This window comes from Phocoena sinus, chromosome 2, assembly GCF_008692025.1.
Source record: "Phocoena sinus isolate mPhoSin1 chromosome 2, mPhoSin1.pri, whole genome shotgun sequence".
Lineage (NCBI taxonomy): Eukaryota > Metazoa > Chordata > Mammalia > Artiodactyla > Phocoenidae > Phocoena > Phocoena sinus.
In genome coordinates, this window is record NC_045764.1 from 5,549,919 (window position 1) to 5,568,829 (window position 18,911).

An 18,911-nucleotide genomic window follows, 5' to 3' on the forward strand; every position below is an offset into this window, starting at 1 on the left:
CATGGGGCCCACTGAATGAAAGACGCTATCGAATGTGTAACTGCATCTTCCTGTACTACTCAAATGCCAGGGAAACGATCTCTGCACAGACTACAAGCCACATAAATGAGATATTCTCACCTTTGCTCTACCATGGATGGATGCATCAGCTTTATGGAGGACACTCTATTGGAAAGAACAGTGAACGCAATGAAGAGACCATCAAACCCAAGGGTCTTGACAAAGCTGGAACAATGGACTAAAGCCCTCAAGATGAAGTTTGATAGGAGTAGATATAAGACCTAGCTCTTTTATCTAAAAATGAATCACAAAGTTACAGAATATGGAGAAAGTTGAACAATAACCTATGAAATAGTTGTTTTATCTGAAAGCAAGAGTAACACATGCAGCTGTCAACCCGTAAGAGATGATTTGACCTGTGGTTGCATCATTAGAGTAACAGTGTCTACAAGAGTCCTTTTCAGAGAGACATGATTCCTAGGAGGCCCATGAGAATATCTGGAAAGTGTATCTACCAAGATGAAGACAGCACAGTCAATATTAGTATGTCATTTTTACACTAAAACCTGAAAACGGAAAATAAGAATATTTTCTCACATTCTGTAGGCCGTAAGTAGAATCTGAAAAGCCATGTTATAAAATGAATGGACTCGAGGTGGGGGTGAGGGGAGGTCTCACCTGGAAGCCAACGGAGCCCGGGAGTCGGGGAGCTGGGCTTCCACTCACCACGTGTTCTTTCTACCCCTCTCCTCTTCTGTCTGCCTGAAGAACTGGGCCTCGGCAGGAAGAACAGAGCACAGCCTGGCCAGCACCAGCTATGGTTAAGTTAGCCATTGCTGGCCAGAGCTGCTCTCATCTGACCTTCAGGGAACTGCCTGGGATAACTCAGCCAGAGGCCACCACAGGCCAGGAATCTCCCGGCACTTCAGACATTTGTGAAGAACGCCCCAGGGGGTGCATGGGGCCAATGACAGTTTGGGTCTAGGAGATGCCCGGGTTCTGGGTTCTGCTTGTCCTAATTTCCTATTAAATTTCAACTCCATTTAATTAATAGGAATTTGTTAAAAATCCACCCCACACTCCCCTAGGGAGTAGTAACATGGTTAATTTTATTAAGAGAAAGGAGAACTAACATCTATATAACATTTGCTCTCTGCCAGGCATCACTCGTGGAAGTGGGATACTCAGAGCCGCCACCTCCATGTTACAGTTGAGGAAAATGAGGCGCAGAAAAGCTTGTAAAACTTGAGTGACAGAATGTGATTTTAACCTCAGCAACTGCCAAAGAGAGTGCCTCCCTTCCTGCCAGAGGGATTAAGTGTGAACTTAGTAATATGACAGCCCAACTATCTCCGTAGATCTAGTGACATTATTAAAAAAGACTGTCACTGTTATATGACCTAGAAAAAAGGCTGATGCAATTCTTGTTATCTTAGTAAAAACTTAGAGATTAGACAGAGTCAAAAATACCGTTAATGGAAGAAGACGTTTAATTTATTGAGACCTCAAGTCACTCTATGGCTGTCAATTTAATGGGGAAGTTATTGGAAGAAAAATGATATACTTTTTGGATATTTAATGAGAAATTTGCTTTTCCAATTTTTTTTTTAAATTTCTGGTTTTTTTGGCCATGCCACTTGGTCAGCAGGATACTCCCCAACCAGGGATTGAACCCCGGCCACAACAGTGAAAGCCTGGAATCCTAACCACTAGGCCGCCAGGGAACTCCCTGCTTTTCACGTTTTAACTTGGTAACTTTATATGTTTCTTCATAAGTAGTTTATTGGAGACAAAGGCATTTTTTAAATGAATGATTTATGTAATAATTTATGTGAATTTACCCACTGTTGTCGTAGTCTGGAGTGCTGATACACAGCAGGACCCTATGAGGCTCCTGGGCATGAAGGCCTTCCTGTGGCCCCCATTTCTTGATCACAGGAAATAGGCTTCATTCAGCCTCCAAGACCTTCCCTGAGCTCCGATGGGCAGGTTCAAACAGTTGCTAATTAGGGAAGGGAGGAAGAGTCAAAAGAAACAATAGTGCAGCCTTGGGGCAGGGTCCTGGTCTCCCCTTCCCCTCCCCCCAAGGGATGCACATCACAATATCTCTGGGCTGTTCGGCAGATACTGAAACCCCCTCCAGGTGGGAGAAGTTAACTGTGTGCTGCCCGCAAGCACGGAGATCCCAGACCGGTTGGAACCAGAAGGTTGATGATGCCGACTCCCACTTACCTCCCCACCAACCAATCAGAAGAATGCCCACGAGCTGACCACACCCTGTTTGAACCATTACTATAAAACTCCTCCATATCCGCTCCAGGTTGGACACACAGTTTTGAGGGCAGCAGCCCGCTGCAACCCCCTTTGCCTGGCACAGTATTAAAGCTATTCTTTTCTACTTCACCCGAAACTCTGTCTCCGAGAATTAATTCGGTGTCAGGGTACAGACGCAGGATTCGGCTTTAGTGCCTCATGGGGACCAGGCATTTTCCATACTCTGTCTTTGCTTGGCCCCCTCTGGGCTCAAAGGCAGGGATAGTACATGTTCTGCCAGAGAGAGGTATTGAAGCACATGCTGTGTGTAAGCATGGTGCACTTGGCCGTGACACTGCAGAGGGGATTTTAGCTCTGATGAATATTGACTTTTCCTTGCAGGAATGGCTACATAATTTGCAGGGCCCCTGGTTCAAAAATTATTAACCATTTCAAGCTGGTGATAGCAGAACAATAAACTAACCGTGGGGCCCATCTAAGGCTGGAGCTTTGTGTCACTGCGTACAGTTTGCATATCCAGGAAGCTGGTCCTGTTTCCAGGTTATAAAAATCCGGAACTTAGGGACACATTTCATTAAGAATTGTATGGCTAAAAGTGAAGAGAATGAAAGATTATAAGGGAGTGAAAACAAATTTCTGGAAAACCAGAAGTGACTGCAAGCATGGGAAGGCAGCCTTGTGATTATAAAACTGGGTTCTAACCTCTGTAGAAACTTAACAAACAGCCCAGGGAAACTTAATGCTGACCTAGGAGGGAAACAAATACACATCAACAACAGAGGAAGAAAGAAACCACACCAGCTATCTAGAAAAATCAGCTCAGACTTCATGCTTAAATACAAAAGGACAACCAGGCATCACCAGACAGAGGGAGAGTTACAGCAGCCTGAACGGGAAAGAACGAGATAAACTAACAAGAAAGGGACATGAGAAAACAACTTAGTAAACACGAGAGGTTTAAAAATTGTTATCCTCAGATAACAATATTTGAGAGGAGTGTGCATTCATGAAGCAAAAGCAGGGCGCTATTAAACAAGAAGGAGCTCTTAAGTATATTTCATTAATAGCCAAAATAATTTTTAAAAATTTAATAGAGCTTTGGAAGATAAAATAGAGAAAATCTCCCAGAACATGAAGTTAAAAAACAAAACAAAAAAAAAGGAAAGGAAATATATGAGGGAACAAAAATGCCCAGCTATTGAAAACCAGCCCAGGAGGCTGCCATCCAATAAGATTTCCAGAAAGGGTGATAAATCAGAGAAAATGGCAGGAAAGAAATTTCAAAGGATAAACAGAAAACAATTTCCAGAGAGGAAGAGAGAAAAGAATCGTCCTCTGAAAAGGACCCAATGAGCCCTAAACAGATTAAGTGAGAAAAGACCCCCCATCGGAGATATTATGGTGACATTTCAGAACTTGACGAATGATAAAAAGATCACAAATGCTTCCCAAGGGAAAACAATAGTTCCCTGCAAAGATGTGAGGAGACCAATATGTTTCTGGGCATCAATACTGAAAGCAGAAGTCAGTGGAACTATGCCATCGAGATTTAGGAGAAACTTCTTTTGAACCTAGAATTCCATGTCAGGCAAATTATCAAAGGTGCGGACAGAATAAGGACATTTAAAAACATGCAACTACTCAAAATTTGTGCCTCCTATACATCCTTCTAGAGAAAGTTACTTGAGGGTAGTTACTCCAGCAAGATGCCTGCAAGAAATGTCTGTCTCAACCCAGGGACCAAATGAAAAGGAATTATAGATAACTTCTCAGCTGGAAGGACAGAACGAATCAGTCTAAGTTAGAGCAGTAAATTAGAAGGTTCCTAAAGTCTTCAAGAAGTCATCGGATTTCAAGCAGTAGCGAGTAATGAAAAGCTTAAAGGTTACAAGAAGAAAAGGAAAACAGAAATTCTAGTAAAAAGAACAATGAAAACTGTATAAGAAAATCATCATTCAATAGAGAGCTAACTAAGCTATATCACATCATAAGAACAGAGAAGTCACGTATTTATCTGGTATATTCCCCCTCCTGTGAGCCAGGGGTCCGTGACTGCGACCTGGGCGTCGGGGACACAGACCACCAAGGAGTTCTTGCTTTGAGAAGCTCACAACATAGCGGGAGGTACAACCTGTGGGGAAGGGACTCAGGGCAGCAACTTCCAGTAAGTGGAACCGCAATTAAAGAAGCAGCACACTGAGAGAAAATTTACTTGTAGTTTCCCCGGAACCCATCCTGGTGTACCATCAGCCCTTCGCAGGCGCTGCCCAAACTTCCCGGCTTCCGCCCACACCACTCTGGCTTCCACCTACAAACTGAGCCTGCGCCGAACTAGCGCGCACGCGCCGACTCCAGTCCAATCGGAATCTCCAACGGGAGGGAGCTAACCTCGGGTGGGGCGGAGTCCCGAGGCCGAACAGCAAACGTGATTGGTCGGCCCCGGGGCACGCATTCTTTTGTGGGCGAGGTCTCGCGCTAAGCCACGTCTAGTAAGCTGCTCTCCTAATTAGGGAACGGTCTGGCGCGGGCGGGGCGAGGAGCTCAGAGTGGCCCGGTGTACGCCTGCGCCGAGTGCCGGGACAGGGCGTGTTCCTCGTTCGGCTGCTCGTTTTGCACAGACCGAGTGGAGTGCATCTCTCGCCGCCGGAGTGAGCCCTGCAGAAGCCTGTTGTTCCCACGCGCAGCCTGTTAGGTGCAGCCCTCCGCAGTGAGTATGTGTGTGGCGTTGCCCTTGTGTTTGCTTCTCTCTCCGCGGCGGGAACGGTGCTGGACCCTTCCCACTCCCTGTCCCGCCCTCCCCATCCCCCTCCCTGCCCCCGGACCCTGCTTGCGGGTGCCCACTTACCAAGGCCAGGCGAAAACTGGAGAGTGCCAGCCGGGGGTTTCCTCATTTCTCTCTCTGCAACCTCCTGGCCGTCGCCCACGTGCTGTGTTGTTGTCATTTGGTACAGGTCATGTCCAAGTCTCTTAAAAAGTTGGTGGAGGAGAGCCGGGAGAAGAACCAGCCGGAAGTGGACATGAGTGACCGGGGCATCTCCAACATGCTGGACGTCAACGGCTTGTGTAAGTTCTCCGGAGGGCCTTCCCCTCGGAGGAGCTGGACGGGTTTGTGAGTTTAAGAAGTAACTGCTGGTGCCGGTGCGAGACGTTGTAGTGGTTTACATCCCACCCGCTGCTTGGCTGCTTGTAAACAGCACTTGTCGAGGGCTCAGCTCGGAAAGCTTGCAGTCAGAGTTTGTTCTGTCCCAGCTGGAAAACGGACACGAGAGCCAGGTTAGGAATCCCCAGACCGTGGCTGCTGGACCTCATCAATTCTCCAGACTGATTGATGGCCTTCGGGTGGACTTAACCACACAGTTTACTAAAGAGCCACTTGGTGTCCTATTTATTTTAATTTTTTATTTTTTTTCACTTGGTGCTTTAATGGAAAATTAGTTCTGAATCATTTTTCCATTCTCTTAATATAGTCTCCTATGTAGCCTTGAACAAATGCCCCACGGAAATTACCTGATAAGTGTTTTTGCACCTGGAGCAAGTTAAACGTTTCTTGACTCATTACCTTTTTCTCATTACTCATTACCGTCAACCCTTTTTCTGGGTTTATTGTCCTCACTTAGTTCAGGCTTTTGTTACTTCCCCCCTCTGCTATTGTAATGTCTTTCTAACTTTCCCTCTTGCCTCCAGTTTTACTGCCCCTGTTGCTTTCCTGTAACATGCATCTTACTGCAACTGTCTCCTTTAAACCGGGGATTGCAAATTCAGACGTCTTCAGGGGCCAGGTGAGGATGGTCATGAATTCTGTAATAGGTATCTCATCTGAAGGGGGCAGCTGCTACACCTGCTGCTTAGATCCAAACAGTTGTCACCACTTGGGAATGTTGGCCCAGCGTTGCCAGATTTTTTTTTCTCTATGAAGCCAAGAATCCTGATTTTTATATAAAATTTTCTAATTTTTAGATATTGACAGTTAATTCCAACACATTAGAGGTGAAATCAAGCTCTTGTTCAGGTTGATTGTGGCTGAAGTTTGGACCTTCTGGTTGTCCATTACCAATGGTAATGCTCCATGTTCCTTGAGATGACCTGTTCCTTTCTGAATCTGACTACAGCCTACCTTAGCGCCTGTTCCTTCCATGCATCTGGCATCCCAACCATAATGAACTGATGGTCCTTTCTGAGCCAGGGCATTCCTTCTCGTCTTTGTGCCTTTAGAAGTATCGTTTCCTCCCTCTCCACCCCCTTCACCCCAGATCCTTTTACTTACCTGTCAAGAGTCAGCTCAGACGCCACAGCCTGTGTGAAGCCTTCTCAGTGAAGTTTGGACACACTTTGCTTCATGACCCTTTTTTTTTTTTTTGGTCGCACTGTGTGGGGCCTGTGGCATCTTAGTTCCCCGACCAGGGATCGAACCCGTGTCCCCTGCAGTGGAAGCTCGGAGTCTTAACCACTGGACCGCCAGGGAAGTCCCACTTCGTGACGGTTGTTACACAGAATTGTGATGTGTTCTTAATCCAGACGTCTTTCTTCCCCAGTGGGAGGCCGAGGGGAACGAAAGCAGTGCAGTATTCCTGTGTGCCTTGTTTATTCTAGTGCCTGGAACACAGTAGGTGCTCCGAAATGTTTGACAGATGAAGGAAAGAATGATGGATTAGGCCTGCGAGCTGATGAGATCCAGACCAGGATGTGACACTGGAGAAGAAGGGGGGATGTCCAGGAGACCCTAAAAGATGACGGATTGCTTGTTAGGCCTGGAGAGAGCAGAGTCAAAGTTAGCGTGAATCCGTGGTTTGCGCCTGAGACAGAGATTGGGGTTGGTGCCATTGATACATCTCTGCAAAAGGCAAGGGGATGAAAAGCGGTAGGTGATTTGCATTTGGTAATTCTTAGGAAGACACCTGCCGTTCAGTTTGGCTTTCGTGCGAATTAGCATTTCAGTCTCCTGGTCTGTGCTGGCCTCTCTCGGTAGTAGTGGCTTCTTGGTGGCAGCAGGTGTCTCAGGTGAGGGACTGGCAGTTGCAGATCTGGATGTGTCCCCGTACCGCCCCTGCCCTGCTGGGATCAAGATGGTCCCTGGGGGCACAGCTGTGTCAGAGGAAGGGGATGGGGGGAAGAGGATGGAAGCAGGAGGCCTGGCTCGGCTGTGCCCTTGGTCCCACGGGTTTCTGCCCCTCAGGGCTCTTTCTCATGGGCTTGAAAAAAGGTTGCTTTCACGAGAGGAACTTCATACCCCTCAGCTTTGACGAGGATTCTCTGTGTAATATTTATAAGTAGGGAGAGCGGTGTAGCTATTTCAGTTCAGTTGCTTTATCTCTTTGAAGCCTTGGCTTTTATTGAAGAAGAAAAGATAGCCACTTGCTTCCTGAAAAAGCTCTTTCCGGTGTAATATTAGGTGCCGGAAAAGCAAGGTCATTCTTAATGTTTTCCCCAAAGAAGTCGCTTCAAGAAGAGCAAGAGTGCTTCTTGGGGAGTTTAGTGGAAGTGAATTTGGAAATCCCACCTCCGCAGGCCTCTGGAGTGTGGTAGACCCAGCGAAGGAGTGGCTGCTTTCTGCTAAAACTCCCCGACTTCTGGACTCTGAGGGTCCCAGAATGCCTTAAGAATCCCATCCTCCACTGGGGCTCATTTATCAGTAGTGTACGTAACGTTATGTGTTTTAATATATATTAAAGTATTTGGCATGATCGCCTTAGCTGTAGTGTAAGGATTCCCACAGTCTTTTACTTATAAAATTTTAACTGTAATCCTCAGGTTTTATTTATTTATTTATTTATTTATTTATCTGTGGCCGTGTGGCTTGTGGGATCTTAGTTCCCCAACCAGGAATGGAACCCGGGCCTCAGCAGTGAAAGCACTGGACTGCCAGGGAATTCCCTGAGGTTTTATGTGCTACTGTCAAGATGGAACCCAGGGAACAGCTTATTCGCATGGACAGAGAATGGTATTGTATGAAGCCTTCCCTTCATGATCGTTACTTTGTTTAGTTTCTCCAACGATGAGAAAGAATTAAGCTTTGAAGCTAAGAGTGGTAGTTGTGTACCTATTCTCAGCATGGGAAACGGGCTTCACTTCTGCTTGGGAGAGTTGCGTCTTATAAACGTAGCCCTTTCATTCCTCTGAGACGGTAAGCTGCCTTTAAAAAATGCTTTCAGGAGCTGAGGTACCAAAAGCTTTCTGACGGGGAAAACTTCATAGGCTGGAGACAGACATCCAGCAGGTTCTAGAGTTTTCTGTCAGTCCAGCCAGGTCCTGGAGATGCTCAGATCCAACCCTGAGAGGCAAACGTAGTCCAGCGCTTACAAGTAGGACCTGGAGTTGAGTAGACCGGGTGTAGATTGTCCAGGTTTACTTATCGCTGTGTTAACTTTACAGAAGCTACGAAACCGTTCTGAGCCTCAAGTGCCTCGTTGTTAGATGGAAACCTAAGTACCCACTTGGGGGCATGGGTGTAGCGCCGAGTGCACTGCTTCCTGTCGAGGGCTTAGCACCGAGCCAGTACTAAGCGCACAGCGACTGTTAACTGCTCATATGAATGTCCAGAGAGCGCGTAAGCCTCATACGGAACCAGTCCCAATGCAGTCGATGGCCTGAACGGGGTATAGCCTGCTTAGTTGGACCGGGAAAGGCATCTGTGTGTGTTATGTGTTGACGTTTTCTGTGTGGCTTAACAGAACCTGGTGTGTCTGGCCCTTTTGCCTAGGGTTCCCATAGATTTCGATTGCTGTTTCTTTAAAATGATCGCTCATTTTATTTCTTTTCCTTCATTTTTTTTTTTCCTGCACAGCATGTAATCTGCTGAAAGCTTCTGGGAGGAACGGTACCAATTTTGTACTTTTTATTAAAGAGATTTCACAGCAGAAGCTCTCTCTCCTGCAGCAGCTCTTCACCCAGATGATAAAGTTGCTCTTGAAGGGTCCTGTCATCAGCTTCCTGGGAGCAGAGACTCCCATCGGCAGCCAGAGAGACTTCTTTTCATTTCTTTTATTTAAGTCTCTCTGACTTCTTAATCTCTTCACATTTACTGCGCTCTGGGTGTCAAACCTTTATCGGTTTTTTTTTGTTGTTGTTTTTCTTCAGGTTAGACTAATGTATCTCTCAGATAAATTTTATTTTATTATTATTTAAATTTTTATTTTATATTGGAGTATAGTTGATTAACAATGATGTGTTCGTTACAGATGTACCACAAAGTGATTCAGTTATACCCATACAAGTATCCATTCTTTTCCAGATTCTTTTCCCATTGAGGTTATTACAGAATATTTTAAAAGAGAAGAATCAGCTGCCTCTGAGGTAGTTGTCTTTCTAAAGGACCCTGCAAAAGAATCAACAGACGTAATCCCGGGTTGGTTATCTGGAGGGGCTGTTAATCCAGGAAGTGGTGAGGCCTGCTGGGAATTTTCATCATGATAGGACTTCTTTGGGGGAATGATAGAAGAGCTGGGAAGACCACGTCCCTTTCACTGTGATCTTTATTAAGACCTTTTCTTTTTTTGCTCTCCTGACTTGTGTGTTTAAGCCCACCTTTGTGTTTTTAAACATATTGGCCTGGGCAGTCCTTACCCTTTCTCTCTCCAGCCACCCTCCTCCAAGCCTTGTGAATTAACGCTTGTTGAGGGAGGAGATGACTTTCTGTCCATGTGACTCCATTCACATGTGTCACCTCCTCTGGGAAGCTCCCCAGGACTAAATTTTAACCCACCATCCCCTCCAGCCTGGCTTAAACGTCTTTTCTGGGCTCTGCGTGTGCACCTCTGTTATTTTTGTAGTTGGCGTTTGGGAAAAATTTATCGAAGAAGGTTGCTGTCCTTCTCAGTTAAGAATTCAGGTGCGCTGGGGTAGAAAGTATAGCACAGGAGAGAGGGGGCACACCCTCTGGCTTCATTGTAACTTCATCACCTCTTTGAAGGTCCTGTCTCCAAACACAGTGTCACTCTGAGGGCTTCAACCCAGGACTTGAGGGGGCCGCAGATCAGCCCATCACATCTGCATCAGAGATTCTGAATGGTACACACGTGAGTGCTTACATGGTGTTAAGTGCTTCTTGCGTCAGCCTTTGGTGCAGATAATAATCATCAGCGTTTTACAGATGAGCAAACAGAAGGTCGAGAAAGCCTCAGCATCACACGTTAGACACACCGACAGCTTTGTTCTGTAACCCTGTGCAGTGTGGTTTCCCACCCCTGGCTCAGGCCTTAAGGAGTGATGCTTTCCAGGGCTAAGCGGGGCTGGCGGGCCTCACCTCATGCCAGTCAGTTTCAGACTTCTTTAAAAACACTGTGCTGGGGGCTTCCCTGGCGGTCCAGTGGTTAAGGCTCCACGCTTCCACCGCAGGGGGTGTGGGATCGATCTCTGGTCGGGGAACTAAGATCCCGCATGCCGTGCAGTGTGGCCAAAAAAAAAAAAAATGTGGTATTGGTATAAAAACAGGCATATAGACCAGTGGAATAGAATGGGGAGTCCAGAAATAAATTGTGGCATTAAAAAACCCCAAAAAAACAACACTGTGCTAGGCTAAGAAAACGCATCATTCTTCCAGTCGGCCAGCTTGGAAGCTTAGGTTTATCACATTGTCGCAGGGCTTTAACTGTCAAAGAAAACAGTAGAGGCAACTTGGTCTCTATCTGGTCAGAGTTAACTCTGAACCCTCCCCGTTTCCTTAGGCTTTTCTGAAAAACTATTAATTTTAACTGGGTTTAACGGCAGATGTGAGATTTTTTACACTGTACATTAATTCATTTTTTTCTATCTTCAAACTTAGAACATTAGCTTAAAACCCTCTGTGAAGTATGGTGCTGGAGAAGGTTCTCTTGGGGCAGTATTGGTTCATGTATCACAACAGAATAAACCAGAGTTGAGTGAAATGGTAACCGTAGTTGTAGTTTACCGGTACGTCATAAAGAGCCTTTTCGTTTAATACGTTTCTCTGTGTACCTGTTAACGATTCCTCCGGACTCAGAATAGTTCTTAAGGGTAAAGTGGGCCAAATGAAAGGCACACCTCAGACCAGGTAGTGAACTGGAGGGGGTCTTGGCCTCTTGGTTTTTCAGAGCACAGCACAGAGCAGAGATTGGTGACATGGTGTACACCCTCAGTGTACAAGTGGCAGTTCCGCAGATGTTTACGTACACAGCTGGTTTTTCAGAGCTGTAAATATTTCAGTCTTCAGGCCTTGTGAAAGATGCCTATGTAACCTGTTAGTACTCTACAAATTGTGTACTCTTTATTAGAAAAGGATAAAAATAATAGATAATTTTAAAATATCTATATGGAGTGTATTCGTACACATGTGCCGGGCATTGTACGTGGCTCTTCATATGGATTATTTCCTTTAAACCTCACAGTTTCATGAGGATTGTCATCGTCGTCGTCGTCATCCTTGTCACCCAGTTTATAGCACAGAGACGTTGAGAACTGAAGTAGCTTTTGCTCTAGGTCACGCACTAACAAGTAGCAGAGTCAGGATTTGCAGCCAGGCACTCAGACTCCAGAAGCTGTGTTGTTAGCTCATGCTTTCTTTTTTTTTTTATTTTTATTTTTTTTGCGATACGCGGGCCTCTCACTGCTGTGGCCTCTCCCGTCGCGGAGCACAGGCTCCGGACGCGCAGGCTCAGCGGCCATGGCTCACGGGCCCAGCCGCTCCGCGGCATGTGGGATCTTCCCGGACCGGGGCACGAACCCGCGTCCCCTGCATCGGCAGGCGGACTCTCAACCACTGCGCCACCAGGGAAGCCCCTGCTCATGCTTTCTTGCCTTACTCATGTCACTAACGTTTTTGACAGTCAGGTGCACGTACGAAGGTACAGCCGCTAATTCAGCAAGCATCCACTGAGTGCCTCCTGGCGGTCTGGTCCCAGAAGCTGCGTCCCTGCCCTGTATGGGCTGCTGAGTCTGTATCCGTTGAGGAATGCGTTCAGGGATGCCGACCCTGCTCTTGCCCATGGGGCCGAGGAAACAGGAACCTTCTTCTTCCCCAAACACTTAACACACTCTTAAAAAAATCCATTTCAAGAAGCCTTTACTGAAGGCTATCCTATAGATAAGCGCACATATAACTGTACAGTGTGACAGATTTTCAAAGCAAGAAACAGAACACAGTGGGCGTGTCCCAGGCACCAGCCCCTCAGGACAGGGTCCTGACTGACAGCATAGATTCCCTTTGCCTGTTGATGTGCATCGTTCACAGGAAAGAGGGTTTACAGTGCTCACTCTTTACTGTCTGGTTCTTAACGCTCAGCACCTGGTTCGTGAGCTTCTTCGTGTCGTGACACTGGTTACAGATCCAGGGTGTGACTGCCCAGCTCAGGCATCCGCTCGGCTGTTGATGGGTGTTCGTGTCGCTCCCAGGCTAGGGCTGTCACCGTAGTGCTGCTGTGACCACGTGAACACACATATTCCTTTCTGTCGGTTACAGACTAGGGGTGGAATTGTTGAGTCATGGGGCGTGCTCTTGTGTACGCTTTGAAATGGAAGCAGGAATCACCGAAATGGGGAAGACATTTGAAACTTAGATGTCAGGCAAAGGCTTAACGTTCTCGATGCAGAATGAGCTCTCGCAGAGGCGCTGGTCAGGCCTCCCGAGGTGCTCACTCAGTGCATTGCCCTCTTCCGAGAGGAATTACTCACACCTCAAGCTTTTCTCTGAGAATTAGCTTGCTCACGGGTTGGTGTCATCCATACCAGCTGCTGGCAAACTTGTCTGGTTTTTAGACTCACCTGGGGAATGTTTACACATTGCAGTGCTCAGGCCGCACCCCAGACCAGTTCAGGGGGAAACTCTGAATGTGGAGACAGGTGTCAGAAATTTTGCTCTTTAATATGTTTTCGGGCTTCCCTGGTGGCGCAGTGGTTGAGAGTCCGCCTGCCGATGCAGGGGACACGGGTTCGTGCCCCGGTCCGGGAAGATCCCACATGCCGCGGAGTGGCTGGGCCCGTGAGCCATGGCCAATGAGCCTGCACGTCTGGAGCCTGTGCCGCGCAACGGGAGAGGCCGCAACAGTGAGAGGCCCGCATACCGAAAAAAAAAAAAAAAAATGTTTTCATCCATGCACACCACAGCCTTGCAGCCACGGTCTTTGTTCAAGTGCAAACTGTTCATTTTTGGCCTGTGGGAACCTCTTGTCGTTGGCTCTCCCATCCAGTGGACATGAACAAAGAGTAAAAAGCTGTTCCCGGTGTGTCTGTGAATTCCTATCCCGGACCTGGAATCAGCTGTCCTCATAGAAACCCTGTTTTTGTTTGTCTGTCTTAGTGGGCAATAATTTGGGACCACAATCTGGGCTCCAGGGGTGCTCATTATTCCTGGGTCGTTCGTGGTCTTTAGGCATTTTTAGCAGACACAGCTTAAAAAAAAAAACAGTATACACACACACACACACACACACACACACACACACACACGTGTCGCAATATATGTATCTATAGATATATACAGATACATATATACACATATATGAAGATTAAAATATCTAACGTCCAATTCAAATATGGGACTGTAAGGCTCTTACTTAACTTCCTTCACGCTAGTCTCTACTTTGCTTCCACTCTGAGAATCCTGATTGTCAGGGATACACACGATGTTAGACTATCTCACAGTTACTTATTTGGTACATTACACACAAATAGCAATGCTAATATTACCAGCGCCGGTATTGCTGAAAAGAGTCGTTCTGTGCATATTCTATCCCCATTCTCCTCCTTTTTCTGTTTGTTGTATTATACTTCACTTTTTTTTTTACAGCAGTTTCCCCTGTTGTTAACATCTGGCATTCATTCGAGTGATACTTTCGTTGCAGTTGATGGAGCAGCATCGATACATTATTATTCACTAAAATCCACAGTTTACATTGTTGGCCGCTGGTTGTGCCGTAACACACTATGGCTTTTAACAGATGCATAATATCCTACAGAGTAGTTTCACTGTCCTAAATACCCTCTGTGTTCTACTTATTTTTCCCTCTCTTCCTCATTACCTCCTGTTGAACCCCAGGCAACCACTGAAATTTTATGTCTATAGTTTTGCCTTTCCCAGAATGTGATGTAGTTGAAATCGTATCGTACGTAATCTTTACAGAAAGCCTTCTTTGACTTAGCAATATGAGTTTCAGTTCCTTCTGTGTCTTGTCTTGGCTCCATAGCTCGTATTTTTTTATTATTGGTTAAAATTCCATTGTCTGAATGCACCACAGCTTTTTTGTCCTTTCACATATTGAAGGACATCTTGGTTGCTGTCACATTTTGTCAGTTTGCCGCTATAAACATCCATGTGCAGATGTTTGTGTGAACGTAGTTTTTTGACTCCTTTGGGTAAATGCAAAGGAACAGAATTGCTGGATCCTACGGTAAGAGTATTTTTGGCGTAATAAGAAACCACTGTCTTCCGAAGTGGCTGCACCATTTCGGACATCCCCCGGCAATGAATGAGAGTTCCTGTGGCTCCACACCCTTGTCAATGTTTGGTGCTGTCAGTATTCTGGATTTTGCCCATTCTGAGAGGTGTGTAGCGGCATCTCGTTGTTTTCAATGGGCAGTTCCTTAATGGCGTGTCATGTGGAAAATCTTCTCATATGCTTGTTTGCCCTCTGTATATCTGCTTTGATGAGGTGTCTGTTGAGGTCTTTGGCCCACTTTTTAATTGGGATGTTTGTTTTCTTATTGTTGGATTTAAAAAGTTCTTTGTGTATTTTGGAAAGAAGTCCTATATCAGATGTGTGTTTTGCAAAAATGTTGTCTTCGTCTGTGGCTCTTGTTTCCCTTTTATTAACATTGTCTTTCATAGAGGAGAAGTTTTTAATTTTAATGAAGTCCCAGCCAGTTAACACCTTTTTTTTTTTTTTTTTGATAGTGCTTTTGGTGTTGTATCTAAGAAGTCATTACGAGATCAAGGGCTGCCTAGATTTTCTCCTGTGTTGTATTCTAGGACTTTACGGCTTTTGCATTTTACACTATGAACCACTCTGAGTCAATATTTGTCAAAGGTGTAAGTTCTGTGTCTAGATTCTTTTTTTTTTTTCTTATGTAGATGTCGAATTCCAGCACCATTTGTTGAGAAGATTATCCTTTTTCCATTGAATTGCCTTTGCTCCTTTGTCAGAGACCAGTTGACTATTTGTGTGGGTCTGTTTCCCGGTACTCTTCTGTTCCAGTGATGTCTTTGTTTTTTTCAATTGGTGACTGTGGATTTATATAGTAAGTTTTGAGTTGGGACGTGTCAATTTTCTGAGTTTGTTTTTCTTTTTCAATATTTTATTGCTATTTTGGGTCTTTTGCCTTCCCATGTAAATTTTAGAATCGGTTTGGCGCCATTCACGAAATAAACTTGCTGTGGTTTTCATTGGGATTGCACTGAATCTCTAGATCAAGTTAGGAAGAACCGGGTAGCCAGGGGGTGGGACTGAAAGTTCCAGCCCTGGCAACCAGCCCCCATCCTTTAGAAGCTTCTGCAAGTCGCCTCATTAACATAACAAAGGCACCTTTGTTTAGATTCACTGTGGTAAAGCCTCCTGTTTGGGTGTTGTTTAATACCTCTAGAGCTGATATAAGGAGAGTATTGTGTCCTGACTCAAGGCACTGACTTTGGAGCCATGGTCTTTATTAATTATCCCACTTTGCCATTTATTTGTAACATGCCCTTAGATCACTTCCTGTCTTTGTACGTCAATTTCCTCATTGATGAAATGGGAAATTTCTGCCGCCCCTCAAATAAAAGATGACGTCTGTGTAGTACCTGATGCAGAGCAGGTGCCTCAGAAGGACCCTCAGGGCCAGTCGTCAGGACATTGTGCATTTGTTACACTGAGGCACGGGGCTGTTCTCTGGTGGGGCAGCGGGTTTGGGGCTGAAGAGTCTAATGGTCCTTCGGGCGGGAGTGGAGGCGTGGATGCCCTCAGGGGCACATCTGTTTGCTGGATCTGTGTGTGGGGGCGGGAGAGAGGCAGGTGGCAGAGGCTGGGGCAGGATTGTGGGAAGAGGTGGAGGGGGACCCCGTGGATGATCAGAAAACAGGTACCGAGATTTGAGCGGGGAGCAGCTGATGACAGGTGTCAGTCCAGTAGACTAGGGATCTGGGACTGGACAAGGTAGCTCTTGGGGGTCAGGGTTAAGGGGTGGCTTGGGGGGAGCAGACGATGGCCGGGGCAAAAGCAATGAAGGGCAGACTGCGAGGCCACGTCGCGTGCTAGGTGTGGGTGCCGGCTGGTGGCCCAGCGGCCCTCAGACAGGCGGTGCCTGTCAGAGGACCTACAGCGCTTTGAGTTCGGAGAGCCACCCGGCCCTGTGGAAGAAGGTCAGAGATTCTGGGTCTTCCTGCTCCTGAAGCCACCAGGGAAAAACATGGCTCTTGGGTTGAGGGTAAGAAGCGTGGAGGGAGGTTGATCAGGGGGCAGAGAGAAGCCCACCCTCAACTCCCACTCAGCGGCCTTCTCTGTTGGCAGCGACACAGGGAAGGTGAGAACAGAGCGGTTGGTCTGAAGTGGAAGGTGTGCATGTATGGCGTTGCCCATCGTCATTTGGGGGGAAAAATGAACCAATGGACCAAGGCTCCTTTTTATCTTTTTTTTTTTTTTTTTTTTTGCGGTACGTGGGCCTCTCACTGTTGTGGCCTCTCCCGCTGTGGAGCACAGGCTCCGGACACGCAGGCTCAGCGGCCATGGCTCACGGGCCCAGCCGCTCCGCGGCATGTGGGATCTTCCCGGACCGGGGCACGAACCCCTGTCCCCTGCATCGGCAGGCGGACTCTCAACCACTGCGCCACCAGGGAAGCCCTCCTTTTTATGTTATTTGTATTTGCCTAGTAGAAAAATACAGTCAGAACTAATCAGATTCTTGTTGGGTAACAGCTTTTAAAGGGCCCTGTCTACTTACTAGTGCTGAAACCTCAGGCAGGTTACCTAACATCTCTGGGCCTCATTTTTCTCATTTAAAATTGGGAGGGAGGGCGGACTTCCCTGGTGGCACAGTGGCTAAGAATCCGCCTGCCAATGCAGGGGACAAGGCTTCAAGCCTGGGTCCGGGAAGATCCCACATACCGCGGAGCACCTAAGCCCGGGTGCCACAACTATTGAGCCTGCGCTCTAGAGCCCTGGAGCCACAACTACTGAGCCTGTGCCTAGAGCCCGGGAGCCACAACTACTGAGCCCGTGTGCCACAACTACTGAAGCCCATGCGCCTAGAGCCCATGCTCTGCAACAAGAGAAGCCACCGCAATGAGAAGCCCGTGCACCGCAACGAAGAGTAGCCCCCACTCGCCCCAATTAGAGAAAGCCCACACGCAGCAACAAAGACCCAACACAACCAAAAATAAATTTTAAAAAAATGCAAAAAAAGAAAACTAAAATTAGGAGGGAGGCAGAGAATAATAATGCTGTCTGTTAGCGTTATTGTGAGGAATACAGGAGGTAATAAAGTTCTTAGAACCGTGGCCGACACATTTTAAGTGTTTGGTAAACATTAGCTGTTGTGGCTACTCTTCTATTTTAACTTTTTTTTAACATATTTATTGGAGTATAATTGATTTACAGTGGTGTGTTAGTTTCTGCTTTATAACAAAGTGAATCAGCTATATGTATACATATGTCCCCACATCTCCTCCCTCTTGCGTCTCCCTCCCACCCTCCCTATCCCATGCCTCTAGGTGGTCACAAAGCACCAAGCTTATCTCCCTGTGCTATGCGGCTGCTTCCCACTAGCTATCTATTTTACATTTGGTGGTGTATGTATGTCCATGCCACTGTCTCACTTTGTCCCAGCTTACCTTTCCCCCTCCCCGTGTCCTCAAATCCATTCTCTATGTCTGTGTCTTTATTCCCATCCTGCCCCTAGGTTCTTCAGAATCTTTTTTTTATTTAGAGTCCAGGTATATGTGTTAGCATACAGTATTTGTTTTTCTCTTTCTGACTTACTTCACTCTGTAGGACAGACTCTAGGTCCATCCACCTCACTACAAATAACTCAATTTCGTTTCTGTATATGGCTGAGTAATATTCCATTGTATATATGTGCCACATCTTCTTTATCCATTCATCTGTCGATGGACACTTAGGTTGCTTCCATATCCTGGCTATTGTAAACAGAGCTGCAGTGAACATTGTGGTACATGACTCTTTTTGAATTATGGTTTTCTCAGGGTGTATGCCCAGTAGTGGGATTGTTGGGTCATATGGTAGTTCTATTTGTAGTTTTCTAAGGAACCTCCATACTGTTCTCCACAGTGGCTGTATCACTTTACATTCCCACCAACAGTGCAAAGGGTTCCCTTTTCTCCACACCCTCTCCAGCATTTATTGTTTGTAAATTTTTTGATGACGGCCATTCTGACTGGTGTGAAGTGATACCTCATTGCAGTTTTGATTTGCATTTCTCTAATGATTAGTGATGTTGAGCATCCTTTCATGTGTTTGTTGGCAATCTGTTTATCTTCTTTGGAGAAATGTCTATTTAGGTCTTCTGCCCATTTTTGGATTGGGTCGTTTGTTTTTTTGATATTCAGCTGCATGAACTGCTTGTAAATTTTGGAGATTAATCCTTTGTCAGTTGCTTCAACTGCCAAGGATTTTCTCCCATTCTGAGGGTTCTCTTTTGGTCTTGTTTATGGTTTCCTTTGCTGTGCGAAAGCTTTTAAGTTTCATTAGGTCCCATTTGTT

The 18,911-nt window shown here is 46.2% G+C and overlaps 1 protein-coding gene across 11 annotated transcripts in view; it reads left to right on the forward strand.

Annotated features, from left to right (window-relative positions):
* Positions 1-4,763: 4,763 nt before the first annotated feature.
* Positions 4,764-18,911, forward strand: part of RSU1 (Ras suppressor protein 1) — a 198,485-nt gene continuing 184,337 nt past the window's right edge. For 6 of the 11 annotated variants that reach the window (XM_032622312.1, XM_032622310.1, XM_032622315.1 and 3 more), the window contains exons 1-2: positions 4,808-4,981; positions 5,226-5,337. In XM_032622312.1, coding sequence (XP_032478203.1) covers positions 5,229-5,337 — 109 coding nt within the window. In that variant the 5' untranslated portion in view covers positions 4,808-4,981; positions 5,226-5,228. Of the gene's footprint in view, positions 4,990-5,225; positions 5,338-18,911 lie in introns of all 11 variants that reach the window. The other 5 variants (XM_032622307.1, XM_032622318.1, XM_032622317.1 and 2 more) reach the window with 5 other exon arrangements.